This window comes from Oncorhynchus clarkii, chromosome 21 (genome assembly GCF_045791955.1).
Source record: "Oncorhynchus clarkii lewisi isolate Uvic-CL-2024 chromosome 21, UVic_Ocla_1.0, whole genome shotgun sequence".
Taxonomy (NCBI): Eukaryota; Metazoa; Chordata; class Actinopteri; order Salmoniformes; family Salmonidae; genus Oncorhynchus; species Oncorhynchus clarkii.
The window spans coordinates 16,437,597-16,457,353 of NC_092167.1; the positions used below are offsets into that span (position 1 = coordinate 16,437,597).

Consider the following 19,757-nt stretch of genomic DNA (forward strand, 5'->3'; position numbering starts at 1 on the left):
CAGCTGTTTTTAAATCGACAAGATAGTTCAATGGAAACGTACCCTAGCAGGCAATTCATTGTCACAACTATTTTCTATGCAAAAGTAAATTACGAAGAAAAAACTAAAAATCACTGGACAAGTTCATGGAAATATAGCTAGTGACTGCCCATTGCATTACCCAGGAGTGGGAAATGAGAAGTAGCCTGCCGTGCTACAGACACGCCTCCTTTATGAGATTCACACAAGAGCGCATATTGTTCTCTACCTAAGAAACAAATTATAGCATAATAGGTCTGAGCCATGTTTACATATTGACTTCACTCGCATTTTTCACTAATTTGAGTGTTGTTGTTGAGTAATCATTTGTTTTTATTTAATCAAATACAAAAGTGTTGGTATTATTCCTGATTGTGCTCTCATTGGTCATTTTTTTTTACTCATGATCATATATGGAATCAGGAATACTAACACTTTGTATTTCCTAAATAAACAAAAATGACCTACAGTAACTGTTGGTATTTCATTTTCCTGCTGTAGAAGCTCATCAATAAAGCAGGGAGAGGAGCTCAGTATCTTATATATTTAATTAATGAGGAAGAAGACAAGAGTCTTCCACCCTTCCCTGTCCTCACGCTCCTCCCTCTCTCCCTTTCAACTTCTTCTTCCCTCCCACCCCCTCATCCATTGCCCTTCATCCGTCACTTCCCCCCCTCTGTTCTTTCTCTCCTTTCATCTTCCTCTATCCATCCCTGCCTCCCACTGTGACTGAAGGTGACTCAGCAGTGTCATCTCGGTAAACACACACACACACACACACACTTTAACAATATATCTCAACTCAAAAACACTCCCAGCCCTAACACTCACTTAAAATATCTAAATGTCCTACCCCATGGAGTACCAGCTGTGTGTTTGTGTGCACACATGCGTGTGTGCAGTGAGAAACACATATCATGGTACATTCTGAGCCACACCCCTATAGGGCTGTTTCTAATAGAATGTGCTTTAGAGGCACACCCTGACCCTTGGAAAGGTCTAATGGGACATTTGGTACTGATTTACACCGTGTGTGTGTGTGTGTGTGTGTGTGTGTGTGTGTGTGTGTGTGTGTGTGTGTGTGTGTGTGTGTGTGTGGTGTGTGTGTGTGTGTACACGTGTGAGTGTGTGTGTACGTGTGAGTGGTTGTGTATTAGCCTACATAACCCCACAACCCTTCCTGGTATGAGGCACGGCGTGAGGCGAGAGGGTTCCTCATGACGAACTCAGGATAATGCTGTTCCCTTAGGGGGGGTTGAGTACTCTATCCTGATCACACACACCCCTATTACAGTAAAGTATTACCCTATCACACACCCCTATTACAGTAAAGTACTACCCTACCACACACCCCTATTACAGTAAAGTACTAACCTACCACACACCCCTACTACAGTAAAGTACTACCCTACCACACACCCCTATTACAGTAAAGTACTACCCTACCACAGTAAAGTACTACTTTACCACACACCTCTACTACAGTAAAGTACTACCTCACCACACACCTCTACTACAGTAAAGTACTACCCTACCACACACCCCTATTACAGTAAATAAAGTACTACCCTACCACACACCCCTATTACAGTAAAGTACTACCCTACCACACACCCATATTACAGTAAAGTACTACCCTACCACACATCCCTGCCACAGTAAAGTACTACTTTACCACACACCTCTACTACAGTAAAGTACTACCTCACCACACACCTCTACCACAGTAAAGTACTACCTCACCACACACCTCTACTACAGTAAAGTACTACCCTACCACACATCCCTACTACAGTAAACTTAATTTTGTAATTTATTTTGTACATAATGTTGCCGCTACCATCTCTAATGACCAAAAATAAATTCTAGGCATCAGGACTGCGATTATTCACCATGGACTAGCAGAATCCTATTTTTCCTTTCACGACTCTGACGAACCCGACGTGAAGGATACACTGCTTCTTCGGGAACAGACCCCGATCCCCATGATCAGAGTGAAGAGGAGGAGGAGAAAGAGGGGCCGAAGGTCGGGCTGCTATCTGAGAATTCGTAGGCGAACGAATAAACCCCCACTTCCTCATTCTTCCCTCGTTCTGCTAGCAAACGTGCAATCTTTGGAGAATAAAATGGACGAGTTATGCGGAAGATGAATCTACCAACGGGACATTAAAAACTAACATCTTATGCTTCAAGGAGTCGTGGCTGAACGACGACAACATCAACATACAGCTGGACGGTTATAGGATGTACCGGCAGGATAGAACAGCAGCGTCTGGTAAGACAAGGGGCAGCAGTCTATGTAGCTTGTGCATGATATCTAAGGAAGTCTCAAGCTATTACTCACCTGAGGTAGAGTATCTCATGATAAGCTATAGACCACACTACCTACCGAGAGAGTTTTCATCTGTATTCTTTGTAGCTGTTTACATACCACCACAGTCAGATGCTGGCACTAAGACAGCATTGAATGAGCTGTATTCCGCCATTAGCAAAGAAGAAAACGCTCACCCAGAGGCGGTGCTCCTAGTACCCGGGGACTTTAATGCAGGGAAACTTAAATCAGTTTTACCAAATTTCTATCAGCATGTTAAATGTGCAACCTGAGGAAAAATAACTCTGGACCACCTATACTCCACACACAGAGACGCATACAAAGCTCTCCCTCGCCCTCCATTTGGCAAATCTGACCATATTTCTATCCTCCTGATTCCTGCATACAAGCAAAAATTCAATAAAGAAGCACCAGTGACTAGATCAATAAAAAAAGTGGTCAGATGAAACAGATTCTAAGCTACAGGACTGTTTTGCTGGCACAGACTGGAATATGTTCCGGGATTCCTCCGATGGCATTGAGGAGTACACCACATCAGTTATTGGCTTCATCAATTAGTGTATCGATGACGTCGTCCCCACAGTGACTGTACGTACATATCCCAACCAGAAGTCATGGATTACAGGCAGCATCCGCACTGAGCTAAAGGCTAGAGCTGCCACTTTCAAGGAGCGGGACTCTAACCCGGAAGCTTATAAGAAATCCCGCTATGCCCTCGGACGAATCATCAAAACAGGCAAAGAGTCAATACAGGACTAAGATCAAATCGTACTACACCAGCTCTGACTCTCGTCGGATGTGGCAGGGCTTGCAAACCATTACAGACGACAAAGGGAAGCACAGCCGAGAGCTGCCCAGTGACACGAGCCTACCAGACGAGCTAAACTACTTCTATGCTCTCTTCGAGGCAAATAACACTGAAACATACATGAGAGCAGCAGCTGATCCAGAAAACTGTGTGATCACGCTGTCTGCAGCCAATGTCATCTACGCATAGTCACTTTAATAACTCTAACTACATGTACATACTACCTCAAATAACCAGTGCCCCCGCACATCGACTCTGTATCAGTACCCCCTGTATATAGTCTCGCTGTTGTTATTTCACTGCTGCTCTTTAATTACTTGTTACTTTTATCTCTTACTCTTATCTGTATTTTTTTTAAACTGCATAGGGGCTCGTAAGTAAGCAGTGCCCTGTTGTATTCGGTGCATGTGACTAATAAAATTTGATTTGATTTAAAGTACTACCCCACCACACACCCCTACTACAGTAAAGTACTACCTAACCACACATCCCTACTACAGTAGTCAGTAATTAGCCTTGTCCAAGCCAGAACGGACTGGGCCCATCCTGTTTCTGTAGCGTGAGGCAGCTTGATGTACAAGTACACCCCCTGGACAGGACGCTAGTCAGTACCATACTACTCCTCTTTAACCCAGCATCAAACATGTCCATAAACCTATAGTGATAGACGGTACCTCTGACAGTGGTGACACAATGGTGACAGTGATACACTGAACTGACTGACACAAAGGTGTTTCAATAATAGCTACTGTGTTAACCAGAGCTGCTGTAATAGTAAGTATGGCTCTCCCACCTCTCCACTGCTGTCTTCTGGCCTGCTCTGCTCTACACACACTGGGCTCTGTTCACTGGCACAAACACACACACACACACACACACAAAAAACACAGACTACCTCCTTCTAGCCAATTACATACTTTTGCAGGAATTTGAACACAGCTGCCCCACTCTAAACTTAATACGTGGAGTAGAATATACAATACGACCCAAGGACACAGACCCAAACACATATATCACACACACACCACACACACTCCCTGAGGTCTGCAAAATATGTATTTTCTTAATAACATGGTGTTAAAAATCAGGAGAAAAAATATTCTATCTACAGTTTAGCGTACCTCACCTCTGTCTGGCCGGTCTTTTCCCTACAGCTAAGACACTCAACAACATCTACTTCGCCATGCCAACCATGTGTGTGCCTAAGTGGACAGTGAGTCACGCAGACGGTCAGTGGGATCCCCACATGACCTGACCAGTCTCTCTCAGCAGGAGAGTGGGATGAATAGAGGGCTTTCAGCCTTGAACAGCACCTCCATTCACTGGCTGCAGATCTGAATGACTGCATCTTTATGGCGGCCATATTGGATAGGGAGACAGGGACTGTGTGATGCCAGGAGCTCCACAGAGAGGGAGGATGAGGGATAAGCCACTTTTTAATCTCTGTCTTATTGTGGTGTGTGTGTGTGTGTGTGTGTGTGTGTGTGTGTGTGTGTGTGTGTGTGTGTGTGTGTGTGTGTGTGTGTGTGTGTGTGTGTGTGCGTGCGTGCGTGCGTGCGTGCGTGCGTGTCCTCATCAGTATAAGTGAAGTGAACTCCAGCTGGTCCCCTGGCTAATGACGTAACCGGTTTACTGCACTGAGTTCATCAGATTCTGGTACCACTGGCACAGTCACTCACTGCAGAGACACAGCCCCAGCCCTCAGAATGACTGACTAACTACTTACTGCATGACTGCCTAGCAGACTGACACTGGGTGGAAATGGGACTAAAGCTCCTGAAAATGTATGCTAGGGAGGCAAGTGCTGGTATGAGCTAGGAGGCTAAAGACTCGAGTGGCTGTGGATGTGATTCGAGTGGCTGTGGAAGTGGACAGGGGTTATGAGCTGGAGGTTGGTCCATGATTAGTTTATGGTTTAGGGAGAAGGTTGGGCAATGAAGCCTGGGCTGAATCTCACACTGGGGACAGATGGAAGGATAAAGGGAACTGCAGGATTAACACTAGAGAGACTAAGGCTGATTGGGATGCAAGACACAGACTGGGAGCAGCCCTGGTCTCGTCTCTCCTCTCCATTATTATTATTATTATTCCCCCTCTCTCTCTCAGGGGCTCAAGGGAGCACCCTGTAGAGCTCTATAGTGTAGCTCAGCTCTCACCCCTGCTGCTCTTCATTCAGCTCCCTCTTGCTCTCTTTCTCTCCCTCGCCCCTCCATTTATCCTTCGCTCTCTCCACCATCTCATACATTCCTCTGCCTCGCCCTCTCCACATTTTTCTCCTTCGCCCTTTTCATCTCTCTCTCTGTTTCACTCAGTGTCTCTGCAGAGCTCTAACTTTAACACAGCAGTCTTTCTTCTACTTTCACCTGTGAGAATGAATTATAATTCTCCTCCACACAGGATTTGCATTTGTAAAACTTTTTCATTTATTTTACCTTTATTTAACTAGGCAAGTCAGTTAAGAACAAATTCTTATTTTCAATGACGGCCTAGGAACAGTGGGTTAACTGCCTGTTCAGGGGCAGAACGACAGATTTGTACCTTGTCAGCTCAGAGATATGAATTTGCAACCTTTCGGTTACTAGTCCAACGCTCTAACCACTAGCCTACCCTAGCCTCGCTACTTTTCAAACATTCAAAACTAAAGTCATGGAGCTGGAACCTGCAATATGAAAACAGGAAGGTTGCCTTTTCCGGACTTATTGAACAGGGACCTGATTCACCAGTAGCGAGATGAGTGAGTGAGAGCACAGTTAGTCACAGATTACCACGTCAGAGGATGACTGCATGTGTCACAAAGTAGTGCTACTCTACAGTATGTGACGCAATCCACGTCATTGGTTTTACACGTGAGGGAGGAGTCATTAAGAAGAAGCATGTCTGCTAGAGGGGGTCGTGTGTGTGCGTGCATACTCACAGCCTCAGTGTGTATGGGGTGCACAGCGAAGAGGAGGGCGGTGAGGAAGGCCAGACGGGGGTCGTCGAACACGCAGCGATCGCACGTGTGCATGAGCAGACAGGTCACGGCACAGTGAAGACACACGTTGACCACATGGAAGTAGAGAGGGGTCATTCCACCCAAGAGGATGTTCAATCTGATGGAGAGAGAGAGAGAGAGAGAGCGAGAGAGAGATTGTAATTACCATTTTGTAATCAAAATCACCAGATCTGTAATCAACCACATTTTACCATCATAATTAGAGAGAAAAGAGACTTATTCAAACTAAAACTGCAGGATATGAAACATTCGCTGCTAATGTTTCACAGCCACAGTGTCCGGAACTATGACCCTCCTTTACAGTTTCCTCCATCACCAATGACTACAGTCCAATCACGGCTGGGGTCAATTCCATTCGACCGGAGTCAATTCAATTCAGGACGGGTATCTAACTTAAGGTAATTACATGAATTGAATACAATTAAATTCATTTTTGTTGAGGATATTCCCTTCCCTTTAATTACCCGATTTTAAATGGATGAGCCTAACCCTAATTATCTTTCACATGAATGAAGCCGAGCATTTTGAAATGCCAGCACAGAAACACATATAATCTCCCTTTAAAGAAGCTTTTTGATGGTGTAAAAAGGCTGAGATAAGCCATTTGGAATCTTCATAGAATATATCTCATATCTGCATATGTCTTTTCAAATAATTTTTTTCCCCCCACCCACACACAGTTATGACACAATACTAAAATCTCCATTACACACCCAGGTACAGAAAACCATTAGTTCAGGTTACATAAAAGCATTTCTCCGTGAGATTGTAATTATGATTCCTCCCCCGTCTCAAAGAGAAGAATCCCAACCCCAAACCTCCATTATGAATTAAATTACAGTATTACACCATCTCCGTAAAACAGCCTGTTTCTCTCGTCATTAAACGAGCACAGTCCGACTACTAATGTGAAGAAACCCACACATTTCCAGGGTGAAAGACTGGGAGAATCTGAAACTGAACTAAACTAGACAGAAGGGAATCTGAAGAGAACGTAACATGGGTTTTAATGGGGGAAAGACCATAGAGCTGATTGTCACACATAAGCGATAATGGGGATGTCTCATAAAAGCCAACGTCCAATCCATTAAGTGATGATGAAAAGCAGGCTCCACCCCTCCTATATCCTGTGTTACATCATAGATCAGACATAGTGGATGTTGTAGGATAGGCCTTCTCAGTGAGTCATGGCGGATGTGCACTCTGTTATTAAAACGAATGCATTTCAATTAGAGACCAGAGACTGGACAGCGGACAATTTCCTGACAATGTGATCTGACCAGGAAAAACAAGGCCTTTCTTATACCCTACGACTAGGATCTGGAGGTTTTCCACACCACATCCCCTGACCAGAAAGAAAAACTCTAGGCCCACCACTGTATAGGTGTCATTTTTGTTTCACCGTTGCCTAGCTACAGCACTATAGTCTCTGTATTGTGATAGAAGTGTTGAGCCGTGCAGGTAGAGTGGTTACACTGGTCAATGCTGAAACAGACAGGTGTCCAGCTCCCAAAGCACACAGTAACTGTCCCCAGGCAGCCTGGCTGTGTTGGAGGCGACAGGGAATATGACAGAGGTTTCAGCAGGTTATGTGTCTTTACACTGTTGTACCATGTTTATACTATGTCCTCTGGGTGGGATTCAAGAGAGGGGGGGGGGGTGCTGGACCATATGCTGTGACGTGATCTCATAGCCTGTTCTTCTGTTGTTCTCGGTTGTTATGCCCCTCTCTTTTCATCCCATTCACTTCCTCCCTCCTTCTCTCTACCTACCTATAACTCCCCCTCTCCCTTGGTCCCCTCCTGCTCTCTCCCCAAAGCCATTGTTCCATTAATAGGCTACTTTAAAGTGCTTCAGGGGTGTGTGTCCTTCACCTTGAGGACCGTCTCAGAGGCCCGACAGTGATCACGGACACAGAAACACACTGCTATACTGAGCACAGAGCCCCCACAGGCACAACGTGCGTTGGTGTGTGTGTGTGTGTATGAGGTGTGAGCCCCTGCATGTTGAAATGACAGATATACCTAGCAGATCCTCAAGGGCATAGATGTGGGAGTGTGTGTGTGAGTGTACATATGTACCACTGACCCATATACGGTACATGTGTGTAAATAGGCACTTAGTCTCCCATAATAAGGAAGCATACATGCAAATGTGAGTCAGATTTGCCCCATTTAGTCTGAACTTAAAGCGAACACAGAGGAGACCAGACAAGGTACTGTAGTGTCACTGAGACACTGACAACTGATCGTGAGCGTACACACCACAGAAAATGCATCTGGCCAGTTTTGGGCTATGTGTAGATGGAGATTCAGCTGCTTGGCTTGACAGCAGTGTGTGGGTAACCAACTGCAGAACCAGAAGGAGAGCGCGATACAACCAGATGCTCCATCAACTGCCTCAAAAGAGAGAAACCCATTCAACGCCTCAGCACATCAGCCTTCCCTCTCCCCCGTACCAGCACACTAAGTATTCAGCACACTCACACACAGCAGCTGACAACCTCTCTGTTGTCATAATCAGCATCTCGCGACTTCAGCTCTGAATGTGCTCTTTTCAAAGAGGATGTTGATACCTACACGCTCAACACGGGAATGTAGCGCAGAGAAGAAATAATATATTTTTTGAAATGTATTTTCTGGCGCATCGTGCAGTGTCGGGGAGGAGCAGCACATGGTTGGCATGCGGTTCAGGCTCTGCGAAGAGGTCAGAGGATACAGCGAGAGAGTGACAGTGGAGATGTCTTACTAAGAACTCAAAGTATTAGAATAGATAAGTTCCATACATAGGACGGTGTGAGTGTATCCACAGTCCCGTGCAAAAAAAGTAGCACAAAGCTTTACCAGGCAGAGAATCGGTCTATCCTGTGGTTGTCTACCGCCTGATGGTTCATATTAATATTCCAGGCTTTTCATATCTATTGTTTATATTTAAACTGTATTGCCTGCTGAAGAAAACCAAGCAATTTGTGCCCTCGCTGATTACATAAAGACCTGCTAGACATGTTTACTAGGCAGCCATTGTAAATAAGAATTTGTTCTTAAAAACGGACTTGCCCAGTTAGAATCAAGGTTAAATATCAAGCCTACATGTGCTAGATAGAAACAGAGCCTATGGTTTGTGTGTAGTTTTCATATCAACACATCTTTCAAATAGTCTGCAGTATGTTTTTTCATCAATCTGTGAAATTTGTAGGCTATTAATGTTTCTGGTTGACTAACGCTTGAGCCGAGAGCCAGAACCCTCTCGCGTCCCATTGCGCTGCCTGTGACACGCCCTCTCCAGTGTGTGTACCCGGAGAATAAAATGACACTGGCTGGAAAAGTTCCCTTGAATGACGACTGTTTGTTTAGTTGATACAACAACATTCAACACTAATTTCCCAAAATGTGGCCGATAAATGTTCTGGAGTGTCAAACATATCCGCCAAAAATACATTGAAGTGAACGTGAGTGAGAATTCCACAGCAAGCAACAAGTGTAGAGGCAAAAAACGGTCAATATCTGCCCGGTCCAGCTAACATACTGTATGACGACACTGGGCTATTTGAAAATGTTTCAAGTAGCATATTCTAAGAGCAAGGAGCACAAATAAAAGCGGATGTTCTTGCGAGCGAGCAGTGTTCATGGCACGCTTCAGCAAGTTTAGCTAACTGCGTAACCGGACCGCGGTAGCAGTCTGTTTATAACCCATTAGGCTACATGCATGTTTGTTTAAGGTAAGTGCAGATGGGCGTCGTTCATGACCGCAGGCGATCGAAGTAACCTACAATAGGCTAGCCTATGACGTCAGCCTATTTCTGGGAACGGATACATGGTATTAATTGTATCCGATCACAGGTAGGATAGCTGACGAGGCCGGCGCATTTCTGGACATTGCCACCAACTTCTGCAACATTGTTTCTCATTCCAGCCCGAGACCCAACTGTTCAAGTAAACTACATAGACTTTGCAACCGATGCTGGGAAGATAACCACAGAGAGCTATAGGAGAGATGGGAGAGAGAGAACTTACTTGAAGGTGAGGATGCATAACGGTCTGTAGGACTTGTGGCTTGTGTTGTCCGCCATCCTCTTGCCCCAAAAGTCGTTGGAGAAGATGCTCTGAAGGCTGGACCCGGGCCGGACGTCGGGGTTATTGAGGATAGCCCACACATCGTCGTGCACGAACTCCCCATGCAGAGAGTTACTGTAGCACAGCGCGCACAGAGCCAGCAACACGGCATATCGACCCGCTCCTCTCCCCGCTTCTAACGGGACCGACAGGCGGAGCCGACCAGGGGTCTTCTCTCGTCGGTGTACTGTCATGTCGGCCCTTGCCTGGCAACAAGCCGCTTGGGTCTGGGAAAAAGCCGGGGTGAGTGGGGAGCCATATCCGTTCCACTAGACAGGCAGGTAGCGACTGTATTGCCTACTGTGGGCTGCGGGGACTGACTATGGAACAGCCAGCGAAATGAGAAACCTCCTCTTGACGCATGCGCACGGCGCAGTACAGGCCTTCGCAGAGCTAGAGAGGTTCATTAGCACCATCTAGATCGAAAATCAATAGCGCGCGGCGTACTGTTTCAGCAGACATGACCTTTATCTTTAGACTAGGACAATAATAAACGAATGATTGTCTAGTACGGGCCATGCGGGGACGCGCTAATAGAGTGAGTTAGATACATGCCCGTGTCCTGTCAGTCTGAGTGGGAGAGATGAGAAAACAAAGACCTTGTCTGTCTCTGTGAGCTCGAGGTCACTGACTCTTACCCTGCCTAGCAGGTTATTATACACAAAATAATAGGGGTTCAACAAGGGTTCTTCTAAGATCCTCAAAAAACGTAGGGTTCTTGGCACTGAAAATGACCCCCAAAAGATTATTCCAAGAACCCCATAGGAGGTGGGGTTCATCGAGGTTCTTGCAGGAACCTAACTGCCCAACTTAAACATTAGCATTTTAATTTGAAAGGACAGCAGGTGCAGGCACTTAACTGAAAATGTAATGATCTTCTCGTGATCTACATGAATATTGTTTTAGGATGATATTTGTGCATATCTTTCTAAAACAGGAAATGGACACATTCCAATGGATAGCTGTATTGGGTGCAGATGACTGAACTGCTCACTTCTGTGTCTGCAGGTATCTGAGCAAAATCTGATCAAAATCCAAGGTATGAATACTGTCATGTGCATGTTTTGTTAATCATCTGTATAATTACTATTTTTTGGGACTCACGGACTTCACCCTCCCTATACCTCTGATGAATATAACAGGAAACCTGTTCAATCACCATGCACTGCAAAATCATTCTGGCTATGGATACGGAGAACATCAACACATTAACATCAACACGCCAGAGGATATACCTATAGGACTTGAGGCTCTGATGGGAGTTTACCTCGTATTTACATGTTTTATTCTGTTTGCCACTAAAATCATAATAAACACTAACAACTAAACTATTGTGTTATTGTTGTTCTTGTTATGCATAATATTAATAATATTCATAGGGTAGGGGGGTAGATAAAAAAATGAACCCCAAAAGGTTTTTCAAAAAGTTATTTGACAATCCATTAAAAGGGGTTCTTCGGCGAACTTATAGGGGTTCCCCCACAGTTTCAATTTGAAGAACCCCTAAATAATACTCCAGGAACCTTTTCTTTTTAGAGTGTTGTCGTGTCTTTGGCTATGCCGGATGAAGTGATATGACATGCTATTCTATAAAATAATTTCTCCGTAATTAATATCACCTGATTGAGCTAATCATGTAAATGTAATTAACTAGAGAGTCGTGTGGTAGACGGGATACTCTGTCTGTTCCTTCCTAACCTGCGTTTGCATCTGCTGTTGCTAACTCAGCGGCTAGGAGGTATCACTTCTGTAGTGAATAAGAGTTCAAAGTTCATACCATTCGCAACCAAAGCTCACGCTGATGTTGGCTTCGTTCTGTAGTTATTATCTGAACCATTCTGACATCAGACCGTCGTCCTCACATCCTCAGAACAGTCATCAAGGCTTTATATAGGAAGGGAGAAAAGGGGTGTGTTTCATAGTTTACAACCTATGTCTCTTCACGTGGGCGGGCCACTGAGTCGGGCCTAATTCACTCATGAAAACCCAAATCTCATATTTTAGAAGCTAAAATCACATTTCATCCCATCACAAATAATTTCATATTCAAACATTTAGATTGAACAACAATTCCATGTGAATCCGATAACTCTGATGTGTAGACTTTCCACTGTAGAGTTTATGTCATCTTATCATTGATGAGAATGTCTCAGATGACAACCGAACTGACATCATATTCATTAAGTACCACCACATATTCAATTGGTCGGATTACCAGAATATAGATAATGTCCCCCCACATTCTGATGTTCCCAGAATCTCTATGTTAACCAAGGTGTTTGCAAATGTAACATCAGTAGCATAGAGAGAGGAAAAAGGGGGGAAGAGGTATTTATGACTGTCATAAACGTACCCCCGGGCCAACTTCATGACAGTGTACACTGAGTGAACAAAAACATTAGGAACTTGCTCTTTCCATGACATAGACTGACCAGGTGAATCCACATGAAAGTTTATTGATGTCACCTGTTAAATCCACTTCAATTCGTGTAGATTGACAGCCAGGACCTAGGATCAAGGGAGACACTCAAGTGTTTTAGTACTATATCTCTTGACACAATGATGAAAATAATCATGGCCTCTAAACCTTCAAGCTGCATACTGGACCCTATTCCAACTAAACTACTGAAAGAGCTGCTTCCTGTGCTTGGCCCTCCTATGTTGAACATAATAAACGTCTCTCTATCCACCAGATGTGTACCAAACTCACTAAAAGTGGCAGTAATAAAGCCTATCTTGAAAAAGCCAAACCTTGACCCAGAAAATATAAAAAACTATCTGCCTATATCGAATCTCCCATTCCTCTCAACATTTTTAGAAAAAGCAGTTTGCGCAACAACTCACTGCCTTCCTGAAGACAAATAATGTATACGAAAAGCTTCAGTCTTGTTTTAGACCCCATCATAGCACTGAGACTGCACTTGTGAAGGTGGTAAATGACCTTTTGATACCATCGATCACCACATTCTTTTGGAGAGATTGGAAGCTCAAATTGGTCTACACGGACAAGTTCTGGCCTGGTTTAGATCTTATCTGTTGGAAAGATATCAGTTTGTCTCTGTGAATGGTTTGTCCTTTGACAAATCAACTGTACATTTCGGTGTTCCTGAAGGTTCCGTTTTAGAACCACTATTGTTTTCGCTATATATTTTACCTCTTGGGGATGTCATTCGAAAACATAATGTTAACTTTCACTGCTATGCGGATGACACACAGCTGTACATTTCAATGAAACATGGTGAAGCCCCAAAATTGCCCTCCTTGCAAGCTTGTGTTTCAGACATAAGGAAGTGGATGGCTGCAAACTTTCTACTTTTAAACTCAGACAAAACAGAGATGCTTGTTCTAGGTCCCAAGAAACAAAGAGATCTTCTGTTGAATCTGAAAATGAATCTTGATGGTTGTACAGTTGTCTCAAATAAAACTGTGAAGGACCTCTGCATTACTCTGGAACCTGACCTCTCTTTTGACAAACATATCAAGACTGTTTCAAGGACAGCTTTTTTCCATTTAAGTAACATTGCAAAAATCAGACATTTTCTGTCCAAAAATTATGCAGAAAATTTAACCATTAAGGGTTCTTCAAAGAATCCCTTTCAATGGATACTCAAATAACCTTTTGAAGAACCTTTTGGGGAACATTGAACTACACTCTAAAAATAAAAGGTTCCTGTAGTATCATTTAGGGGTTCTTCAAATTGAAACTGTGGGGGAACCCTTATAAGTTCTTCAAAGAACCCCTTTTAATAGATCCTCAAAGAACCTTTTGGGGTTAATATCTGAACTACCCCCCTCCCCTATTATTATTAATAATAATAATAATAATATGCACAACAATAACACAATAGTTTAGTTGTCATTGTTTATTAGGATTTTAGTGGCAAACAGAATAAAACATGTAAATACGAGGTAAACTCCCATCAGAGCCTCAAGTCCAATGGGTATATCCTCTGGCCTGTTGATGTTAATGTGTTGATGTTCTCCGTATCCATAGCCAGAATGATTTTGCAGTGCATGGTGATTGAACAGGTTTCCTGTTATATTCATCAGAGGTGTAGGGAGGGTGAAGTCCGTGAGTCCCAAAAAATAGTAATTATACAGATGTTTAACAAAACATGCACATGACACTATTCATACCTTGGTTTTTGTGGTAAAATACTGTTTTGATGATGGTTTTCATTCATATATCTTATCCATAATGTAGAGGCCTATGGGATATTCATTGAAGAGGCAAGGGAGGATGGTACATGTGATCTCCATAACATACCAACAGACATACCTTTGTATGCCTCATCGCCTGTATACCTGCAGACACAGAAGTGAGCAGTTCAGTCATCTGCACCCAATACAGCTAGCCTTCAACATATTCTCATAGCCTGTATATTCCTACCTCTGTTGATTGATATCCATTGGATTGTGTCCATTTTCTGTTTTAGAAATATTTGCACAAATTTGAAAATACAATATCAATTTAGATCATACAAGGGACAAACCTTACCTTAAATTGAGGGCATCTTTATATTTTTCATTTAAGTGTCTGCACCTGCTGTCCTTTCAAATCCAAATGTTTCAGTTGGGCAGTTGGTTCCTGCAAGAACCTCCAACAACTAAGGAGGTTCCTCAATTAACCCCACCCCCTATGGGGTTCGTGCAGGAACCTAACTGCCCAACTGTTAGTGCCAAGGTTCTTCAAATAACTTTGAGGATTATAGAACCCTTGTTAAACACCTCATTTGTAGAGTGCATATGTGCCATTCAGAGGGAAATGGGCAAGACAAAATATTGAAGTGCCTTTGAACGGGGTATGGTAGTAGGTGCCAGGCACATCGGTTTGTGTCAAGAACTGCAACGCCGCTGGGTTTTTCATGCTCAACATTTTCCTGTGTGTATCAAGAATGGTCCACCACCCAATAGACACCCAGCCAACTTGACACAACTGTGGGAAGCATTGGAGTCAACATGGGCCAGCATCCCTAATGAGGAACACTTTTGACACCTTGTAGTCAATGCCCCGATTAATTGAAGCTGTTCTGAGGACAAAAGGGGGGCAACTTAATATTAGGAAGATGTTCCTAATGTTTTGTAAGCTCAGTATAGACACTGGTAATAAACATGTTTACTAGAGAGATAACCATAAATCAATGAACCATGATGATGGTTACGATGTGGGATATTGACCTGACCATAGCAGGTTATGATGAGTATAAGATTTAATATCCATCCACTTCCTTGTAGGCTACTGTACTAGGCCTACTGAAAATCTATTCATTGAAAAAACATCCACTAGGTCAGTATGTTAAATCTACACTTTCCAAAAACACCATACATAAAAAAATCCCCTTTCAAAGCATCACTTTAATAATTTCTAAATAGGCTGGTGTTGAGTTTGCCCTCAGCAGCAGAATGCAGGTGTAGTGCCAGCCTGGTCGGTGGGAACGGCTGTTGTGTTGTATGATGATCATCCATCCAGCGGGCCCTGCTACAGGCACACCAGCTGGCCACTGCAACCCCACACCACTCCTGCTGCTGTCTTCCACAGAAACCTGTACAGTCAAGATGGCAAGTAATGAAGGGCTACATTCATATGCAGCAGGTAAAGGTGAAGGGATCGTCCAGTCCCAGTACAGAAACAGCGGCTACTCTCAGACAGCTCAGAGCCAGTGTCAAAACTATCCCCGCTGACGCAATATGACTAATGGAGACAATTGCATACAGGTGCTTGACTTCCAAATGATGTAGCACTTAAAAATAGAGTGTGTGTGTGTGTGTGTGCGTATGTCCGAATATGTCCGTTCAGTTAAACATAGTCGTTGTCCTTCTTGTGGTTAAAACTACTCATTGTCATTCCTGTCCTGCCTGGCCAAACACCAGCCGACCACCAGTGTCCATGCCAATGACCCTCTCCATAAAGTTGCATTGGCAAGGCAGCATCATCACCTGTTGATGAAGAGGAATGGTTATACTTCTACAATGGCCTATTTTTTTTACCACCATCTGTTGGGAGGGAAATATGCCAACACAATCACATCCAGTATGAATTTGTTTGGGGTTTGGTGTTTAATAATGCTAACAGTGCTTTAGGATGAATCCAACTCACACAGACTGATATATATATATATATATGAGAAACGCAGATGAGGATGGACACACACACACACACACACACACACACACACACACACACACACACACACACACACACACACACACACTTCCCTTAAATATCCAGTGTTCTCACTGACATTAACATATCTGTCAGTTCCAGTCTGACGCCTGAGACGACTTTAGCTCTCAGACAAATGAAGGGTAGAGAATTAGGTCTCTTTGTGCCCTGTGGGGATGGTGGGCAGAGTTTGTGTGTGTGTGTCAGTTTGTATGTGTGTGTGTCTGTCAGTGCAGGGTGGTGGTGTGTATGTAGCCTACTCTATGTGTGTGAGGCTGTGAGCAAATCCAGCGCCACAACCTTGACAGACTGAGCCAAGGGTAGGATGTTTTTTCTCTGTCTCTGTTTTAGAGGCTTCGGGACAGGACAGAGCTGTGAGCTGAAAACACAACTGCACTGAAGGACAAGCACAGATGGACCAGACTAAATCATTTCTTATTCAAGCAGTGTGGAGGACATCCATATAGCTGCTTCCCATAATCCATCAGGTTAGTCATTCTGATCAAATGCATATACACACAGTGGCGATTTTAGCATGTAAATCTCTGTGGGGCAAAATAATAAAATAATGTGGGATGCATGCCAGCAAAGCCACTACACAATACTAAACAATACATTAATTGCAATATAACGGTGACAAACGGTACACACAAACTGTTAGGGCCTACATAAAGCTGTCCCAACAGCAGAGTCCCAACAGCAGTCCCAACACTGCTACATCTGGCTATCAGCGGAGCCTTGCCTGGCAATGAAACAGTTCATTCAGCCTCGTTTACTGCCTTTACAAAAAACATAGCTGACATGGCTGACTTGCTTAAACAAATGTGGTTTCTACTGACAATGGAGATCAAACTATGGCATAAGGGACGACGAGCAGACAAGAGGCAATCCATCAGTTTGAATAAGACATCAATGAGCAAGCTAGGACGGACGTAGTCAATATAACCATTTGTTCAGCACTTTTGAAATGTACAGCGACAGAATTCAGAACATGGGCCGTTCTTACAGTGTTCTCCCTGTACACCAAATCAGAACTGTATGATAAATAAAGGGGGCATATAAGCAGACAATAAAAACTCTTACAATATTCAAGGATTACATTTCTCAAAAACAGGTTATAAGCTACATGTGCACCACCAATTCAGAATAGTAGGTGAAATTAAGAGGGGTAAATAGACCAAATTATTATGGTGAGGCACATGGGCTACTAACAGCTTACTACACAACATACATTTAGTATTACCTTCTTAGTTACAGTATACATATCTGCCTGGCATATTACATAATTTATGCAGCAGCATACAATACATTTTTGACTCACCTTGCTGTGCTGTGCTCACTTGAACAGGAAGGTGGTATGGCGGTCCTTTGTGGGCAAATGTTGTCATCAAAGTCTGCCATTCTCTGGATTTATGGTGCTTTCAAGACAACTGGGAACTTGAAAAAAAAACAAGGTTGAATCATGAAGACGTCAGTGATCTTCAGGTCGTAGCTCTAAAAAGAGGCCAGAGTTCTGGATTTACAATTCCGAGTTGGATGACGTATTTTCCCAGTCGGAGCTTGTTTTTCCTGAGTTCCCAGTTGTCTTAAACTCATTGAAGTTGTTTTGAGCGCGGCACAAATCATGCTTCATTAGCAGCATGGCCAATGTTGAATGTTTATCATTTTAAGCTTGAAAAAGAGAACCTTAATCCCAGACTTGGGACCACACAGGCACTCCAATGAATAGAAGGCTAGTGATTGCTTTGCAATGCTTGCAGTTAGCCACGGTCACAGATTCCTTCCAAACCACTCATTGTTGAATTTGGCCAATGAGCACTGATATGTATTATCTATCATTTCTCTTCATTATTTATCTTAATATGACAAGGATTAAAAAGGATTCGCCTGCAGATTGTCGACTTGATTCATGATGATGACTGCTAGCTAAGATTTAGAAAGTATGATGTTGACATGATCAGTCCAATCAAAGCTACTGTAGATATACCGTGATTTGACGTCATTTTATCTGTGGCCAATGACCTACTAATGTAACTCTATGGCAGCACCCAAGGGGCTTGAATTTTGTCCCCATGAGTAAGACAACACTGAGCCAATCACAGCACAACCGGAGAACATTACCAACACCTACGTTCCATATTTTCCACTGGCCACTCCCACCACAGAAAGCACTGAGCTAGGCTGAAACACCTGCATGTTGGAGCTGCATTTCTCAAGAAAGCAACCTAGAGACTATGTTTTTATGCAGCTTTATTAACTCAATAATGAGGAGTTTGTTACTAACACTCATTCACAGCAGCAGTGTGTGTAACAGTCCCTGGATGTGGCAAGTCAGCAGCTACGTGAGTGGCGGTGAGAGCAACACAGACTGACAACTATGACTGCCTACAAGACACTCACGCAACACTGCACCGCGCTAAATTACACAAACACACACAAAAGTGTTTCCACTCGTGATGAAAACACATAGGCTATGTGCTTTAAATCAAATCATGTGCCGAACCCAAGTGTAGACTTTGCCGTGAAAGCACATTTTTAATAAGGTATGAATAACATGTTTGACAAACACACTTCAGTTGCCCTTTCTACTACTTGAGAATAGCTTTCTGTCACTACAGCTAGTGGGTGGTACTAGGGAGGGGGCTCTGATGGCACAGTAGGGGGTTGGCAAAGGGTACACTGGGGCACACTGAACACTGAACCATGTACACACCGCCAGGAAACAAACTGGCGTGCAACACCTGCAGACAACCACCTCCTGTGCCAGCATGACAGGACCTGGGGAGGAGGAGGGGGTGGGGCGTGCCTACTGGGAAAGACATGCTAAAGGGCAAAACAACTAAGTTGTCAAGTACCCCCTCCCTTACTCTCCTTCCTCCCCCTCTCTTGCTCTCTAGTCATTGCCAGAGGGTTGTGCGGTGACAGGATATCCTATCAGGGATGGACAACTTTGATGGTGGTGGGGGGCCACAACATATCTGAACTCATGAGAGCCACAGTTGCTCGCAGGGTGTAGAGAATGTTCGTTTTAGAGCAAGTGCTGCAATCCTACACATTTTTGCAAGATTTTGCAATTTTGTAACTCATTTCATGCAATTCTGCTCATTTTGCCATTGGGCAGATAGGAAAACGAGCTGTTTTACAGCTAATTTCCTGCAAGTGTACACATTTTGCCATAGGGTGTAGAGACGCTTTGTGTCGAAATTGCACCTTGTATATTCTAACTTGCAACAGTTGAGACCCAACAGGAGTTTCTAAACAATATTTTATTTTAAATGTGGTGGGGCCCGTGGGCCGCCAGTTGTCCATCCCTGACTTATAAAATGCAC

General features: G+C 43.7%; 1 protein-coding gene across 1 annotated transcript in view; it reads right to left on the reverse strand.

Moving 5' to 3' along the window:
* The window catches only part of LOC139378657 (protein O-mannosyl-transferase TMTC1-like), a 95,779-nt gene extending 84,944 nt beyond the window's left edge, over window positions 1–10,835 (reverse strand). Inside the window, exons 1-2 of the mRNA XM_071121030.1 lie at window positions 10,167–10,835; window positions 6,073–6,250 (exon numbers count right to left, since the gene is read on the reverse strand). Of these exons, the coding sequence (XP_070977131.1) occupies window positions 6,073–6,250; window positions 10,167–10,459 (471 nt within the window). The 5' untranslated portion in view covers window positions 10,460–10,835. The remainder of the gene's footprint in view (window positions 1–6,072; window positions 6,251–10,166) is intronic.
* Window positions 10,836–19,757: the final 8,922 nt, after the last annotated feature.